Here is a 16,639-nt window from a genome sequence, read left to right as displayed (position 1 = left end):
AAGCATTTATCTGCGGTGTCTCAGATGAAATAAATTACAGCCTTCTGAAAAGACAAAAACATACTCATGCTGCTTTTTTTTTTTTTTTCACTCGAGGGTGGACATGTGGTTTCTCCCGCCTCAGCTATGAGTCTCTGTCTGTCTGTCTGCCCAGCAACAAAATCATTTCCTGTCTCCGACTCAATCAGATGACAAAATCAACGCAGTTGTGTTTATATCTCTTTTTTTTTATTTATTTAATGCACAACAAAGTCCTCATTGATTTCAACATCCGCTTTTTATTGTTTTAAAGAAAAAGTAAAAAGGACTGACAGAGTCTTGGAAAAGTATTTATATTCCTGAAACTTTCTGAACTTTGTTGCATTTGATCACATTGCAGCCAAAAACTTCAAAATGTTATTTTATCTGATAGTCAAACAAAAAAATGAAATGAACAGCAGACTGAAACAACTGATCATTCTTAAAACAAAAAACATCACAATGCTGATACATGGGAATGGCAGCATCATACTGTGCAAAAGTTAAAGTTGATGAGTGGAGGAGCTAAATATAGAACTGGAATGTCTCATCAAAGCATATTCATGCGTTAGAATGGCCCAGTCCAAGTCCAGACCTAAATCTAATTGGGAATCGGTTGCAAAACTTAAGAATTGATGTTTTCCAGAGACTGTCCGTCCAATTTAATCCATAAAACGGCATAAATGCCATTATTTACAAATCTGACAGAGACTCCCGCATGACATTTACAGCTTTAACAAAAGCAAAAGGTTGTCCTGCAGGCCACACTTTTCAGATTTTCCTTTTTCAAATAAAGCGAAAACTTTGAGTCAGTTACTTTGCGTTGGTCGACGCAGAAACTCTAAGAAAAATATGTCGAAATTTGACGCGGTTAAGTGATACGAATACTGCTGAAAGGCGCTGTATTTGTGGTGTAAGGGAGAAGTGAAAGGCCTTGCATTATTTATGTGTGAATGAAGGATTTGTATATAGAAGGCTATGGCTGTTTGTCATTGAGCACAACAGAGGTTGCTTTGATGTGGAAACTGGAAGGAGTCCCTGAACGTTTCTTCGCTGCTTTGTTGATCCTTCTATTTAAAGTCAACGCACACTTTAAAGAAAAGAAAAAAAAAGACTGCTGCTTGAAACCTGATAAAAACTTTCAGCTTTAATCAAAAGTCTGGCTTTGCCAAATACCTGCCGGCACGTTTCACGCGGGAGCTAAACGGCGTTCAGCTGAACTCGAAGGCATGTTGGGTGGGTGCTGACGGCAGCTGTAAACAGCAGTAGTGAACGGAATCAGTTTTGTTACATGCAGCCGTCCAGGAGGAGCGCCAGCGAGCCAAGGACAAGAACGAGAACGAGGTGGAGTCCACCAGCTGCGTGAACGAGGACATGCCCGTGGAGAAGATCCTGGAGGCCGAGGAGGCGGTGGAGCCCAAAACCGAGACCTACATCGAGACCAACCTGGGGATGCCGTCCAACTCGGTGAGCGCAGATTCTCCTCTGATCACACACTGTGTCTTCCTGCAACACGTCAGGCTGAGAATGGATGCTGTTCTCTGCTTCTGCCTGTTTAAGCCCTCTAACTCTAGATGTCGGATTGGGTGTTTTTGTTACTAATATAGTACTGGTAAAATGAAAAAAGGCCTCCAGCTTATTAGCAAAACTAAATAGGCGAAATAAGACAAATCTTTAATGATAGGATGACTAAACAGCTGTTAAAATTTAAACTTCTTCTGTTTTATTTTTCTGTGTTTTCACATAATGAGATTCTTAAAAAATAGCAAAATGTTACTATATTTTTACAAAACGTCTAAAGCAATTTATTTATTTTTTTAACTAAAATCACAAAGTAGCATATTTTCACAAAGCTACAGCATATAATCAGAGTAAAGTTATATTCAATACTTGGTTGTTGTTGTTTTGTTTCAGACTATAGACACTCGCTGAAGCTCCTGTTGGTTTTTATTGTGCAGAATATTCTACAGTTTTGTTCTGCATTATTCAGCCAGAACCAAAGCTAGAACTGTATTAGCTGTGCACTGTTTTATTACCATATTTTCCTACAGATTTAGTGAAATAAGTTGTAATGAATGCAGCTCCTGTAGACTCTGCAGTGCAGGAGGTGAAGGCTGCATTTCAGTGTCTCCTCTAGGTACTTTCTGCCTGCACTGAGAAGTCACTCAATAAAGAAGCAGAAACAAATACAGAAGTAGAAACTTCTGCTACTAAGAGGAGCAGCTCGTTCCTGTACTTCTGCAGAGACTTCTGCATGGAGTTTATTCCTCTGGAAAGTTTTAGCCATCATGAAGCTGCTGGTCCGAGGTTCGGGTGTCGGATTCTGGATTCTTGTTCTCTACTCTCTTTGCAGTCTCCTACAAGAGCAATTATCAAAAATTAACATATTAACTGCTAAGTTTTCCAAGTTTCACCACACTATCTAGACTTTTTACAACAGCAAGAGCTTTTTTTCTTTTGATTTATGTCAAAATGTCCAACTTCCAAATTTATCCTGGTTGCTTAAGTTAGATTAGGTCGTATTTCAACATCTACTTTCTGACTTTGGCGGAAAATGTGACACAGAATAAGTCATGAGTGGCACTTCCTGGTTCTCTGTGTGTCTGTTTTAGTTTCTAATGTCGGGGATTCTTAAAATTGTCTCCTCCTCATTTCCTTTTTGAGTAGTTTGTTTTTGAAGCAGTTATCTACAAGGCCAAATTACTCATCCTTTTGGCCGTCGAGCTTGTTATCTTTATATTAGCCAGTTTTCTTTGTATTCATCTGGGGAATAATTGTGGCCCTAATATCTTACAAAAAATATCTTTCAACCAGATGACCAGCAGTGCAGAGCAACAAGTGGGGGAGGGACAACACCACATTATTATACTCTGGAATAATGCTGCCTCYCTGCCACTTTATCTGATATTTCATTAAGTTCTTTTAACCACACAAACAGTATAAGGGATATTTGTAAAAGTTTTTAAACAGAAGCATTTCTAAACCTGTGGAAAATAAGAGATTCTATACAATATCCTAATGTTATCCTATTTTGCATGAATGTGAAGATGTAACTTATATTTTAGAATCATCTATAGAGCTTTTCCATCTGTGGAAAAATGTTCAAAAAATATTTCTTCTTTGTACTAAGTGCAAAACGAGTAAACTTAGGTAAGAAAACAGCTTTTTTGGCAACGCTACTTGTAAATAGTTAATATTTCATATGCTACAAATGTTTTTGTTTTTGTTTTAGTTTTTTTTTTCATCTGGTGTTGGATGGGGTTGTTGCTTCAGAACGCAGGTTTAGCTGCTCACTTTCTTTATTCAGCTGCGAGTTTCCTTCGTCCTGCTCCCGGTATCAGTCTTTGACACAGAGGAGACTAAAGAGTGATGAATATTGCAACAGACAGACTGTTCCTGAAAGCATCCCACATACAAGCCGCTGCTTTTTCTGGAATTCTGTTGCAACATGCGAAGCAGAGGAGCCGCGCTGTACCAAAAGTACCCGAAGGCGGGAGGGAGTGAGGGAGTGAGGGAGTGGGAATTATCTGCTTCTGAAGGGAGGGAAATGTCCTGTGAAGTAAAGGTAGAAATGTGAGGGATGTTATGAGAGTAAATGGGAACTATTTTGGTGGGGGGGAGATGGAAATGTAGGAGATGAGTGTTGACATAAGGGAGAAAGAGGAGGAGTTAGGATTCAGGAGGGAGCGCCTGGCAGTGAAGACTCAGTAATGCACTGAGTGTGTCTGCGCTCAGTCATGCTGGCTCCCTCGGCGTCTGCTGCCTGCCCAGCGCCAACACAAGAGGACTTCTGAACGGATAAAAGAAACTTTTGCAAGCTGTCCAGAACTAGAAGTTGCATATACTTTCTAAGTTTAAGCAAACTCCTGTGGGATTATTCGATATTAATCAGTTTAATAAGAAATGGCAAGCAAACTACGAAAACGTTATAGAGAAGCAAGTGAACTGCTGCCAAATCCTTCTTGCAAAAGAACTTTTATTCCATTTTTCTCCGTGTCCCGTCCAGCAGTGTAGCAATCAGAATTACGAGAGAGAAGCCCAACAGTTCTACTTTTGTTCTAGTTTTCTCTGTAATGCTCCCCTTATTATTAATCATGTCCACTTAGACTCCTAATGTCATGTTATTAATAAAAGCAGAGTATACTCATCTCTCCACAATATTCTTTTTAGGTTACTTAAGAAGTTCCACATTCACAGATTCACCTGTTCACCAGTTTTTCTGCAGAAACATTAACCACATAAAAAAAACCAGATTTGTCCACAAAGCATTAAATCTAAAGGCGCAATGCTACTCAGCATGCTACTGGCTGGCATGTTCACGGTTTTTAGCTATTGTGCTACTTAACCCCCATGGAAACTGCAGCACCACACTGTAACCAAATTTAGTTGGTGTTTATATTTCTTTCCTCCCATCATTGTGTACATTTCAGAAATCTTAATGTCTTTTAAAATAGCCGGCTTACTCTGGTGTTCAGTTTCATCTCTGCACTTGAGGCCAGATTAGGACTTCAGCCTTGGTTTTAAATATAGCTGACTCTGCGTTAAAGACATTGTTAGTTTCTGTGTTTCACTCACTGTTTACGTGCATCTGCTGTTGGAAATTCATATAAACCAATGACATAATTCTGAGTATTATGTGACACTTTAGCCGTAAATAATGTTACGTATTGCATTGCTTCACAGCATGAAGCGAGAGCATTTTGCATTAGTTCAGAATTCGTTATGCAACGTCTCTGCTAACAACATGGAAGTAACGGTGGCAGGGAAAACAGCCTGATTTTTGTTTCTCTGATTTGGCGTCGCTGACCCTGTCACTAAAGTAGAGCCGACTATTTTGGCACCGTTTCAGCGTCCAGGCGGTCCCGACCAGCACGGCTTCCCTTTCTTTCCGAATAACGTCCGCATCCCACCCCCCCTGCTGGTGTCCATTGAAAGTCGCTGCCCCGTGCTATAATTAATCACAGGGCCCGGGTCGTTGGTGTGAATAGGCCGCTGCCACTGTCTAATGGCTGGGGTCTGGTCTGGCTGAATGAAAGTGTGTTTATCTCATGGTGACCTAGAACAGGAGTTAAAGAGGCGTTAGTAATATGCCTTCACTGGGAGAGGAGGCAGGAGAGATCTCTTCTTCAGGAGATGGACACAAAACTATCCAGGCTCTTATTTTTACATTTTTGATATTTCAAGGCTGCTACTTTGCAATACTTACCGTACACATATTTATTTAAATGTTAATGCAAAAGTTGTTGGGTTTTTTTTAGTTTTTTTTAAAAAAGCCCTTCTCAAAAACATTCATTCCCTTTGTAATCTTTCACATTTTGTCACAAAACAAACCAAACCTGATGTTTTTCCTGGATTTTATGTAATAGATGAACACATAGTTTCTGAATGTTCTTTCATTCATCCACTTGTAAATATCAATGAAATTGTGACAAAAATGGATGAATGTGGTGTTGGCAGCAATATGCTTTTTCCAGGCTTTTCCTGGAAGCTGGTCAGAGATAAATGGACCTCTAGAGAGAAATTATCTAACAAAATATGTTAGACGGTTTAAGACTTCAACAGAACAATGGCCCTTAAATTTGAAAAAGTGGGACATTAGCTTTTTTTTTTTTCCCTACCAATCTTCATTGCAGCTCAGCTTTCCCTCTCGTGTCACGCTGGTGTACTCTGGTTCAAGTGGAATAATGAAAAATTGAGAGGGAAATCTTTCTCCACCCTTCCACAAGTGATGAAAATTTCATAGGACAGTATGCAAGCCTGGCAATTCTCTTAAGTAGTGGGGATGATGGTGATGAAGCGCATGTGTGCTGTAAATCCTTCGATTTGCCTGGAACAAACACAGCCGGGTTTTATGGTCACGGGGAAAATATCTTTCACACAAATTTCTCCTTCGCTTCGGACTTTTGGCAGGTTGCAGTTCCAGCCCCGTGTTTCCATACAGCGAGGTTACAGTTACAGTTACAGTGGCACGGCCCGGTGCAGATCCTTTTCCTTGCAGGCTGATAACATCCCAAATACTGTTCCACGACCCGAGCAGTAAGTACAGTAACGCGATGCTCGTAAATCGTCTCAGGAAAGTGTAAGCTCCTCTCCACTGTCATCTCCTCCGACGGAGGCAAAGAAACAAGGTCAGTGTAAACACGGCTAAGATATCCATACAACATTCATGAGACCCGGAGTGTCTAACAAGAATCCCGGGACTCTTATTCTAATGAAGAGGAGGAGGAGACGGGGGGTTGGTGGCCTGATGGTGGCACACATCTGAGCCCCCCCTTCTACTCCGTTTTTTTGTTTTGTTTTTTCTTTGTTTTTCGCCCAGTCTGCCCTTTGGAAGGAATTAGCTCAATCTGTTTGTGTTTCTGAGAGGAAACGCAGCTCACGAAAACTGTCGCTCAGAGCTGCGCCGTCCATCGTTTCCCACGGAGATCAGATGTTGAAATATTCATAAGACACCAGTTGTTTCTGTTTCCCCATTGGGAAAATAAGGCAACTTTTAGTTTCAAGAACAGTTCAAGCTTTGTTTCTGGTTTAAATTCTATATATATAAATATATATATATATATATATATATATATATATGCATTCATCTCAGATATCCATCTGCAATGCTCTGCAGGCATCACGAATGTTAGACTGTTTGGGATGGAACGGGGAAGAGAGGCCTGGGTCGCCTTTGGCCTGCACATTAAGAACAGAGGATTCGCGTTTTCTCCTTCATCTTGAACTAATCTTCTCTAGAGAGCAGCAGTTGATGTCAGGATCTTCCCAGCTTTTAGCATCGATCTGTGGGATTTGGTTTAGGAAGTCGGGGAGAAGTTACTGACTCTCTTCGGCAGACTGCGAGTTCACACGGGGACTTGTCGTTTAAGAATATTTACTAGACTTAATTTTATGCAAAAAAAAAAAGAGGAAAAGTGTGCCTGTTTATACATATGCATATCAGTGGCTTGGACTCCTGGGATGATGGTAAACGTCTTGACAAAGACTGACAGTATTGTTCAGGATGTCCAAAAGGAGTTTCAACTTAGTAAAGTAGTCCTACAGTATGCATGTGTTGCATTAGTATTCTGCAGCGATTCCCTTTGGACCGTGATATTGTACCTCTGAATCTAAAGCGCAGGAACACTTTATGAGAAGCTCTATTTGATGTTCGTTTGGTGCAAACAAGAAGGATTTTCTTTGTTTCTTCTTCTAAAAGAAATGTTTCCATGACCTTAGGTAGCTGAAATGTTCTCCAAGAATCCTAGAACGTTGAGTACGTTCTGGTTAAAAAGGTTTCCAAGTCTCATCGAAAGTAAAATGTGTTAAAAAATGGCAGTATGGGGTTTTATTTAACCACTATGGGCATGAATTATATGTTGAAACCAGTTGTTGGAGCACAAATTTAGAAATCACTGCAGATTTTCTTTATGCCCAATAAGCTCAAAAATACTTCCATCCGCTACCAACACCAGTTATTATTCTGTAAATAATGACACTTTAATGCAAAGTTGGCACTTTTAATGGACTTTCAATGCAACTTTTAGAGCAACTTTGCATTAAAAGTGTCATTATTTACCGAATGACAGTTTATGACAACAGTTTTGGACATTCATAAAGACTTATTTATGTTCATAACAGGTGTTATGTCATGTTGTCATGTCAGTCTTATGTACACCTCGTCAAATAAAGTGTTATTGGCAGTTCTGTCAGACATGTTTACAACACCTGTGTATGTTTGGGTTCATTGGCCTGTTAGAACTACCAGAGTTTGGTGGTTTGTTGGGTAGTTTAGGTCTCCTTGGCAAAATGCTGACATGTACAGTTGGTTAATTCTGAAGTTTTTACTTATAGGAAAATTGATCTTGTGTTTAAAACTTATGAAAGTTGAAAGCTGTATAATTTCTATACTTCARATGCCATTGACATGACATGAACTCATTGTAGACCTAAAAAAAAAGAGGACCAAATTTTTTAGACGTAATTAGAAAATTGCAACACAGTTCTGTGCACTGCGACGTTCGATTAAGCAACATTACTGCAAATGTTACGTTTGGGGACTGAAAGAGATGAAAGGCTTTCAAATCCATTTTCTAGAAGCTGTAGGATCTTTCTGGTTTTCTGCTTTTATGATCGCATCTCCTCAAGGCCTGTGGAGTCCCATAAAGTCAAATCAGTAAATTGATCTGGCTTTTATTCTTGTTCATCTGCACTATTTATCAGAAAGAGAAACTAATCAGTGTTCTTGTTCTTGGCACTGGAAGCGCCATCCAGTAGGACGCCTAACAGACAACATGATCCTGGGAGCTTAGTTTTTGTCATTTAACAMACATTAATGATTACACTCCAGTTAATCTTCTGATCTCCTAAATCACTAGAAAAACAAAAATCCTGAATTTATGGATTTTGAATTCTCCTGAATTTATTTGGGTTTTTTTATATGGGGTAAAACAAGAGATCTTGGAAACCTCTTTTATCTGAATAACTAGGGGTAGATATGAGTTATGCACATAATGTAGGTTGCACATTTTACARTCCCCTTCTGGTTGGCAATAAAGCTCCCTCTGACTTGTTTAGTARTAAAGTGTCAGTTGAGCCCCTCGAAGGCCCTCTTGAGCTCTTCTAGTTCTCCAATAGTGTTTCAGCTAAAAGCTCCCYGAAGATGGAGCGCGCTCGGCAAAGCTTGTTTTTTCACCGCCAGCTCTCTGCAGGTATTTCCTCTACAAGCTGGGACAGAATCACTGTTTGTTTTGTCTTCCTGCTTGCCTTCCTTTTGACAGGCTATCACTCCCAGCATAGCACTCATGCTGCCGTCATTATGTGTGTGAAAGCACGGTGATTGGTAGCTCACAGGTATCCCGAGATCAGGCTCTGGGCCAAAAACACACCAACGTAACAAAAACACACACACACACAAAAAAAAAAAAATGACACCTATTCATTGTGCTTGTGCTTCTTTTCGTGTGTGTGTGTGTGCTTTCCTGCAGCCCAACGACCCAGTGACAAATATCTGTCAGGCGGCAGACAAGCAGCTTTTTACTCTGGTGGAGTGGGCCAAGAGGATTCCCCACTTCTCGGAGCTGCCGCTGGACGACCAGGTCATCCTGCTACGAGCAGGTACGTCAGCACGAGTTCAGGAGTTAAAAAATAAATATATACGACAGACTGTGGTGAATTGTGTTTCCTTTAAATATTGCGATTTTTGCCAACMATAGCTGTGATATTTAGATGAACCTCCCTGGTTTATTGTGCAAGAATGCAGCAGGGGAGTTGCCTATCTCCAGGGTCATCGGGCAAGAGGCCAATTTGCCAGTCGATCTGACGCACAGAATGACCAACACGATGATGAAATATGCTGCTAAATCCCTGTGGGACGKTGCTCAGACTCTAACGAAAAAATTTGCTTCCACACTGATCTTTGATACGTGTGGAATATGCATCAAGCGGCACCAAATAATTCCAATCTGCATTAAGCCTGGAAGCTGATTCAGGCAAATTCACAACAGCTGACAGGAGGTGTGATTTACACTGATCTGTGAACGGCATGCATTACCTGTTAAGGGCTATTTGGTCCTAATATTATTAAATCAGAAGCTGTTCCGACATCCTCAGCAAACTAGAACTCGTCATCACTGTGAGTTGGACTCTGTCCAAACTCCCCAGGTCTCGTCTATCTGATTTGTGTGGTTCAGGGACAGAATCTCATGGCACATTCTTGGAGAGGAGCGTCTCTGGTTCASGAACCTTGGACTTACTTGTTGCCCATGACAGGCTACAGTTTGCATTTTCAAGTCTTAGTCTTCATCAATCACTGGAGCRCACTACAACCAAGTGCAAAGGGATCCAAGACAAGATTCAAGTGTGAGATCATGGTTCTCGACTGGGAAATCTTGAAAGGCTCTGTTTGGGTTGAAGTTTGTGTTTTTATTTTTTCTCTTTTAGGTTGAAAGTTATTGTTGATTCAGTTGGTGTGCTTTTAAGAAAGCCTGAGAAATAGATACAGAAGACAACACTCAGTGCATCCCTCTTGAAGCAGGCTAAAAGCTGTTTCTACCAACCCAGCTTGTGTGACCTAAATCAACAGACAGGCCTTGGAAAATGACTTAAGCTAGCTGCTAAGTATTAGCGATGCAGCTACTTGGAGTACAGAGTGAATCATATGTCACTTCAGCTACATTCACCAACGTCACAAGTAGGACGGCAACACATCGCCTTTATTCTTTGCTCGTCACTCCAGATTACACCATTATGTTATCTGTCCATCCCTAAGAAAACGAACCGGGGGGAAAAAAAAATAAAAAATCCCCTCCTCCCGTGATTGCTCCTCAAGCCTTCACACATATACCGATGCAGAGACTTCACCAAACTGGAGTGAGATATTTTTCTGCAGAGCTCGTCTCTTCTTCTCGTCTCCCAGGTTTTCTATAAATAACCGCTTTAGTTCTGCTGTATCACAGATAAAAGCATCGCGGCTCCTCTCATGGCYAAACTCAACTGTAGGGAGAAGAGGCGAGTTGTTGCCAGGCAGAACAGTTAAAGGAACCCTGTCGCTCATCCGCCGGCGTCTCTCGTCTGTGCCGCTCCCCCGTGTCAGGCCCCCCCCCGCCTTGGCACGTCAAGCTTGTTGTCTTTATTGTGATGGCAGGCGCAGTTCATCCCTTTTACACGCTTGTCTCCTTAGAAAGCATGATTCCAATGTCTCAGTGATAACCTGATGCTTGCRCTTGAGGGAGCTGCAGGGTTTTCTGCGGCTCGGCTTTAATTGATTCATTGGAATTCTGCCTTTGTTGTCGTTTTAATTTTGCTTGAACGCTGTGTGAACTTTTGTACTTGGATTTACCTTTTTCTTTGTATTTTTTTTTTAAACTATCCTTTGCCTTGATCCCTCTCCTCATCTCAGGTTGGAATGAACTCCTCATTGCATCATTTTCGCACCGTTCCATCGCAGTAAAGGAYGGGATTCTGTTGGCRACGGGCCTGCACGTGCATCGCAACAGCGCCCATAGTGCCGGAGTGGGAGCCATCTTTGACAGGTCAGTGTTACTATTTTGCAGTTCCTAAAAAGTCTGTTAGAGTTACATTTTTTGTTTTTAAACCTAGAGAAATTGCATAATGGGTCAAGGCAAGACACGTTATGCACAAAGTGATATTGTCTAAAAAATAGTGAAATCCAAAATCTCAGTATTTCAGAAGTTAAAATATGTTTTTAATATAATAATATATGGTTCAAAGTTGTCTTTCATTTACACACAGAGTCTGGGGGGAAAGAGGAGAGGATAGCTGGAGGTCCAATCGGAAATTTCCACAGGCAGGATCATCAAAAGTGCTTGAAATGTGTCTCACTTTGTGAATAATCTTTWWAAAAAAGTCTCACTTTTTGAAGTGAATTACCTTTTCAATGAGATTTCAATTTGTGAGAAGCATCTTTGGAGGACCTTGATGTGATGACTAAAGTTTGCTGGTAGCAAGAATTCTTTTGACGGAGTCGACAAAGTTCACTTAAGGTGAACATTTTCTCTTTCTGTGCAGCTAACCAGCTTTTAAAACCAAGTGAAGCTTCGAGCCTTTAATAAGTACATTTGAGTAAAGTCATTTCATCTTTCTGACAGCATATGACATTTCTGGTTCTTCAATGAAAACATTACATTGACTGCAAACCACAGGGTTGCTTTGCTGAGGGTGAAGCAGCACAGAAATTATTGATTAACTCCACTGTATTAAATATTTACACCTGGGTGCATCAGGGCTCTCAGAGAGAACCCCGAGCTGCTTCAGAAAATGTCAAAAAATCCATGCAAAGTTCAGTCGCAGCCAAGTTTGGAGCGTAGCAGGAACCGCCCTGGTGGTTGTTATTGACATTGTGTAGCAGAGAACTGACTGTCTGAGATATCGCATAAGTCCATGGCATGAGTTCTGCTGCATCACAACTTGAGCAGAAGTAACAGAAGTGGAAAAGTTGCAAATATATACATTCCTGACTGCAGAATCAACATCCATAGCTGTCTTATCCAAACGGTGAAAGAAGAATTATCTTGAATAAAACACATTCCTTAAACAACTCTAAATAGTAGTCAATAAGTGGAAATGAAAACTGRTTCAGGAAGACAACAAATCCAGCCACRATGCAACTGCCAACTGAARCTCTTCCTCAACAACACATGGTGATGAGAGAGCTCCAGGAAAATAAAAACCTAGCCCAAGTGAAGATCTTTAGGTCGCTCTGTAGGTTGACGTAATACAAGAGTTCATGTTTTAAAATGAGAAAGCAACTGAGCTTTTACAAAACCTTCTAAAGATCATTGAGTGACACAGCAAAAGAAAGATAAAAACATACCAGGCTGTTGACAGACGTCACTCATGCAGTTTGAGTTATTTCAAACATTTCTGCCAAGAAGAATTTAGAGAAGTGTACGAAGGAGAGCCGGGCTAAGCGTGTAAGATCTTTGCTAAGACGACTCCAGCTTTCAGTCGGCGTCAAAAACTGCCTACTGCTGTGGGGTGGAAGTGAGACGTTTGGATAAAACATATCTTTTTTGTGGAAAATACAGTTTTGTTCAGAACCGTGTGCACAATTTTCAGCTTGTCCCGTTCTCGTGAATGACTAAATAAAGCTTGTGTGCGTTACGTTTTCATAAGTTTCTTTTTCTGCAGTTTTGTTTTTAGTTTGTTCCTGTTGCGTCAAGCTTTGCCTACAACTCTAAACCACTGGAGATTCCTACTGCTGCTCTTTTTCACGAGGTGTTCATGTGTTAGATTTTCAGGGGTGGAGTCCAGTTGATGGATGATCTAATTCAGGTGGAGCACATCAGTTGGTGGACTGTTGTTGTCTTTAAAGGGCTGGTGGTTCATTACATTCTGTTTGACTCCCTGAGGGAGGCCAAAACATGTCAAAAATGGTACTTGGTTTTCATGAATGCACCATGGAAACCCGACTAATCCAGAAACCACTTCATTTTCACTATCATTTTTCTAATTTATAAATAATTGATCGTTTTTTGTTTTTTTTGTCCTTTTTAAACCATTTTTGATTCACCAGCACATAGAAAATACAGGCTCATGTCTAAACTCCTTGGTGTTACTAAAACTCTTAAGTTGTAGCACAGCAGATTTAGAAGATGACTTTAATATCTTGGAGAGATTTTGATCTATCATTTGGAAAAGCCACTCTGAGTCAGTGYTCCTCCATCTCTAATATATGTCTTATGTGTAGGGATGCATGKAAATCTGCAGCTTGAATGACCATRAGTTCAGCGTTAGACGTTACAAATCATGCTGWATCCATCTGAATATTAAAATATTGGGTGGGYAAATMTGATTGAGCTATGGGTTATGGGAAAATTGAATTTCAAATCACCACCAGACTGATTAAACCTGTGGCGTTCCACTAGGTCGTGTTGTCGGCCCTAATTTATTGTGACTTGTTTGACTCACTTATTTTAGGATTGATGATGAAAACATTGAGTTTTTTAATACTTTTAAACGCCGCTGTGTTGCAAAACATTTATTCGTACAGAACTGTTTAACAAATGGTGGTTGTTGGTTAGTTGGTGAGCTCATTTAGCCCACTTCATGTTGTCAGACTGGCTCTATTTAACTGATTTCTTGATTCAACAGGTCCGGCTGTAGTTTGACTGGGTCAATTCAGTTCAACTGTCCAAAACACTTGGTAAAGCTCCGTTAATTCATGAATTAACAAAGGGGAGATTATTGTTTCTATGGAGGACAGATTGGTTTCTTTTCTTGAAAAAATTCAAGTGTGGTTGGGAAAAAAAAAAGCCTTTTGGTTCCTGGATTGTTCTTGAACATCCAAAACGATTTTATTTCGCTTGACGGTAACCGTTTGGATCAGACAGCTGAAACTTGGACGCGGTCCGGTTCTGCAAAAAGACAAAGAAGGGCGGCGTTTAATCTGCTGAGTCGCTCAGACGTTTAGTTTTTTTTTTTTTTTTAATCGATCCATATAATTCATTAGGGTTTATTTCTCAGAAAAATGAGCAGTGAGCTGGAGCCAGCAGACGACAGACAGCTGYTGTCAACAGGCCAGTTGTTGAGCCACAGGACATTTTCCGTCTCTGCATTAACTGTGGCAAGTATTAAGATCCAGAGCACAGATTATGCTGCCTTATCAACTCCTTTCTCTCTCTTTCTCCATACAAATGAAGAGACTGATTAACTTACACACTTTAGTCTCTTTTTTTCCCCTCTTTTGGCTCTGTCGTTCCTCCTCGGAGCAAATTAAATTAGCAGTGAGTCACAATTGACTTAACAATCCTGAGGGCCTGAAAGAAAAGGGAGGCAAGCGAGAGGAGAGAGTAAGAGCAGGCGGCACGGCGAGGGTGTGACCCAGTCAGAGAGGGGTGAGGAGTTCGGGCAAACCCACCCTGTGATGTCACKCGCAGACGGTGGGCGTGCTGGTGTCGGGTTACAGCTCGTGTTTACTCTGCGGCTCTTTTCTGTATGAAAACCACAAACTAAATATAATTGCTCTGTAGGGCTGTAAACTTTTCCACTGATCTTAACGGTGCCTCGCAGTGCGTTCATGTGCGTTTATTTTTGAACAGATGTGAGCTGCTTAGCGGTTTGAAAACATATTTTTAATATACCAGTCTRGATAATTAACTTGAAGAGCAGTTAGCAGCAAAAGAAAAATAAAAAAATAAATGTACCAATTACAGTCGAGCGGTTTTCTGTGATGTGAACTTTTCTGGTTCTTGTTTGGTGGTTTGACATAAAACAGTAGCCAAGAAAAAAAAAGTCTTTGAAAAACCACACAGATCTGCCTTTATTTTCTATATATATTTCATCTCATCTTGCTCCTGTCTTGTCTTGTGTTCAGGGTGCTCACAGAGCTGGTGTCAAAGATGAGAGACATGCAGATGGATAAGACTGAGCTGGGTTGCCTCCGAGCCATCGTCCTTTTCAACCCAGGTAACAATCATGAGCANGATAATTAACTTGAAGAGCAGTTAGCAGCAAAAGAAAAATAAAAAAATAAATGTACCAATTACAGTCGAGCGGTTTTCTGTGATGTGAACTTTTCTGGTTCTTGTTTGGTGGTTTGACATAAAACAGTAGCCAAGAAAAAAAAAGTCTTTGAAAAACCACACAGATCTGCCTTTATTTTCTATATATATTTCATCTCATCTTGCTCCTGTCTTGTCTTGTGTTCAGGGTGCTCACAGAGCTGGTGTCAAAGATGAGAGACATGCAGATGGATAAGACTGAGCTGGGTTGCCTCCGAGCCATCGTCCTTTTCAACCCAGGTAACAATCATGAGCARGTTTTCACTTTCAGCTGGAGCTTTGAAAAAGGTCTGCAAAGTGAGGGTTATAAAGGAGGAGCATAAAAAACCCAGTTATGCTTCTAAAGGGGGTAATAACAGGGCGCAGGAGCCCTGTATTTATTCATACACTGAGTTCTGTCCAAAAGCCTTCAGTTAGCCATTATTTCTTTGCATTTTGCTTCCAACAGCCGAACTGTTTTTATGATAYTTGAACATGCTCTCGAATTGTTTTCCCAACTTTCTGTAGGTTTGTCGAAGCATTTTTCCATTTTTTTTTTATTTTTCAGTTCAGACTGCGCACCTTCAAAAGAACATCTCTCTTTCTTATTTCCCACAAAGATCTCCACTCATTTTCCGTGCAAGCAAACATTGTCTTCATTTCATCCTCCGCTTGCCAAGTTTTCTATAAACTTTTAGGACATGGTGRTGCTCCAAAGAGTTCTTTCAGGAGTTACCTTGATGGATAMAAATAAATAATATTCTCCGCTAGGACAGCCTAGAGATAAGATTTCTGATTCTTTTTTTTCCCCCAAGTCYGTCTGTATGCAGACACAACACCAGTTCATCTCTAGAGCTTGGAGTCATTTCTTATGGATGAATGTGTAGGTTTGGAGGTCAGAGTTGATTTCTGGTCACCTATAAATACTGAAAGAAGCCAATTGTCCATAAAGAAAACTGCAAACATATATGGATATATATATTCTGTCCATCCATTCATCCAAGTAGTACCTTGTTCTTTTTTCTTTATTTTAACCCATATAGAACCATATTGTGTCAAAGATGGGGAAAAAAACTCCTGATTTGAGGTTCAGCATGTGTCACACAACCTTATCAGGCCAAATGTCATCCATGTTTACCGAAGCTTCCTGTTAGTGTGAGTCAGGGTGTTAAATGACTCGGTACGGGAGCCTCCCTGGACCCTCCGGGGGCCACAGTGGCCACATCCCCTTATGTTCAACATTTTGTTCCAGCCGCATCCAGGAGGTTCACTGGCCTCGGTTTGCTTTGCTGCCCGATTCCCGTTAATTAGCGGTTTGCGAGATTCGGACCATCTGAGGGCGCAGAGGGGGGATGACGCTRACAGGGGCCCTCAGTCGTTCCTTTCCCACACCATGCGAACTAGTCCAGCCATTATTAAAAAGTGCAGCGCTTTGTCGAGCCCAAACGTTCATCAATGACGTGTTTGTTTTCCAGTGTCTTTCTGTTGAGCCTAAATTAGCGCAGCCCTTAATTGGGCCAACGGGGACCGGACCAGACCGGGCCGAGCCGAGCCGAGTGGGCCTGGACTGAGCTCGCAGGGTTAAAGCTTAATGTGGAAGTCACATGACTTTTCTATGTTATTTTAGTTTTGAGGCTGTT

The 16,639-nt window shown here is 40.9% G+C and overlaps 1 protein-coding gene across 1 annotated transcript in view; it reads left to right on the top strand.

Moving 5' to 3' along the window:
• rxraa (retinoid X receptor, alpha a) overlaps nt 1-15,872 on the top strand; it is a 109,338-nt gene extending 93,466 nt beyond the window's left edge. The window contains exons 6-10 of the mRNA XM_017307673.1: nt 1,316-1,485; nt 8,985-9,114; nt 10,898-11,030; nt 12,212-12,223; nt 15,169-15,872. Coding sequence (XP_017163162.1) covers nt 1,316-1,485; nt 8,985-9,114; nt 10,898-11,030; nt 12,212-12,223; nt 15,169-15,343 — 620 coding nt within the window. The 3' untranslated portion in view covers nt 15,344-15,872. The remainder of the gene's footprint in view (nt 1-1,315; nt 1,486-8,984; nt 9,115-10,897; nt 11,031-12,211; nt 12,224-15,168) is intronic.
• Nucleotides 15,873-16,639: the final 767 nt, after the last annotated feature.

Source organism: Poecilia reticulata, linkage group LG12, assembly GCF_000633615.1.
Source record: "Poecilia reticulata strain Guanapo linkage group LG12, Guppy_female_1.0+MT, whole genome shotgun sequence".
NCBI lineage: Eukaryota > Metazoa > Chordata > Actinopteri > Cyprinodontiformes > Poeciliidae > Poecilia > Poecilia reticulata.
This window is presented reverse-complemented; position numbering and strand designations above follow the sequence as displayed.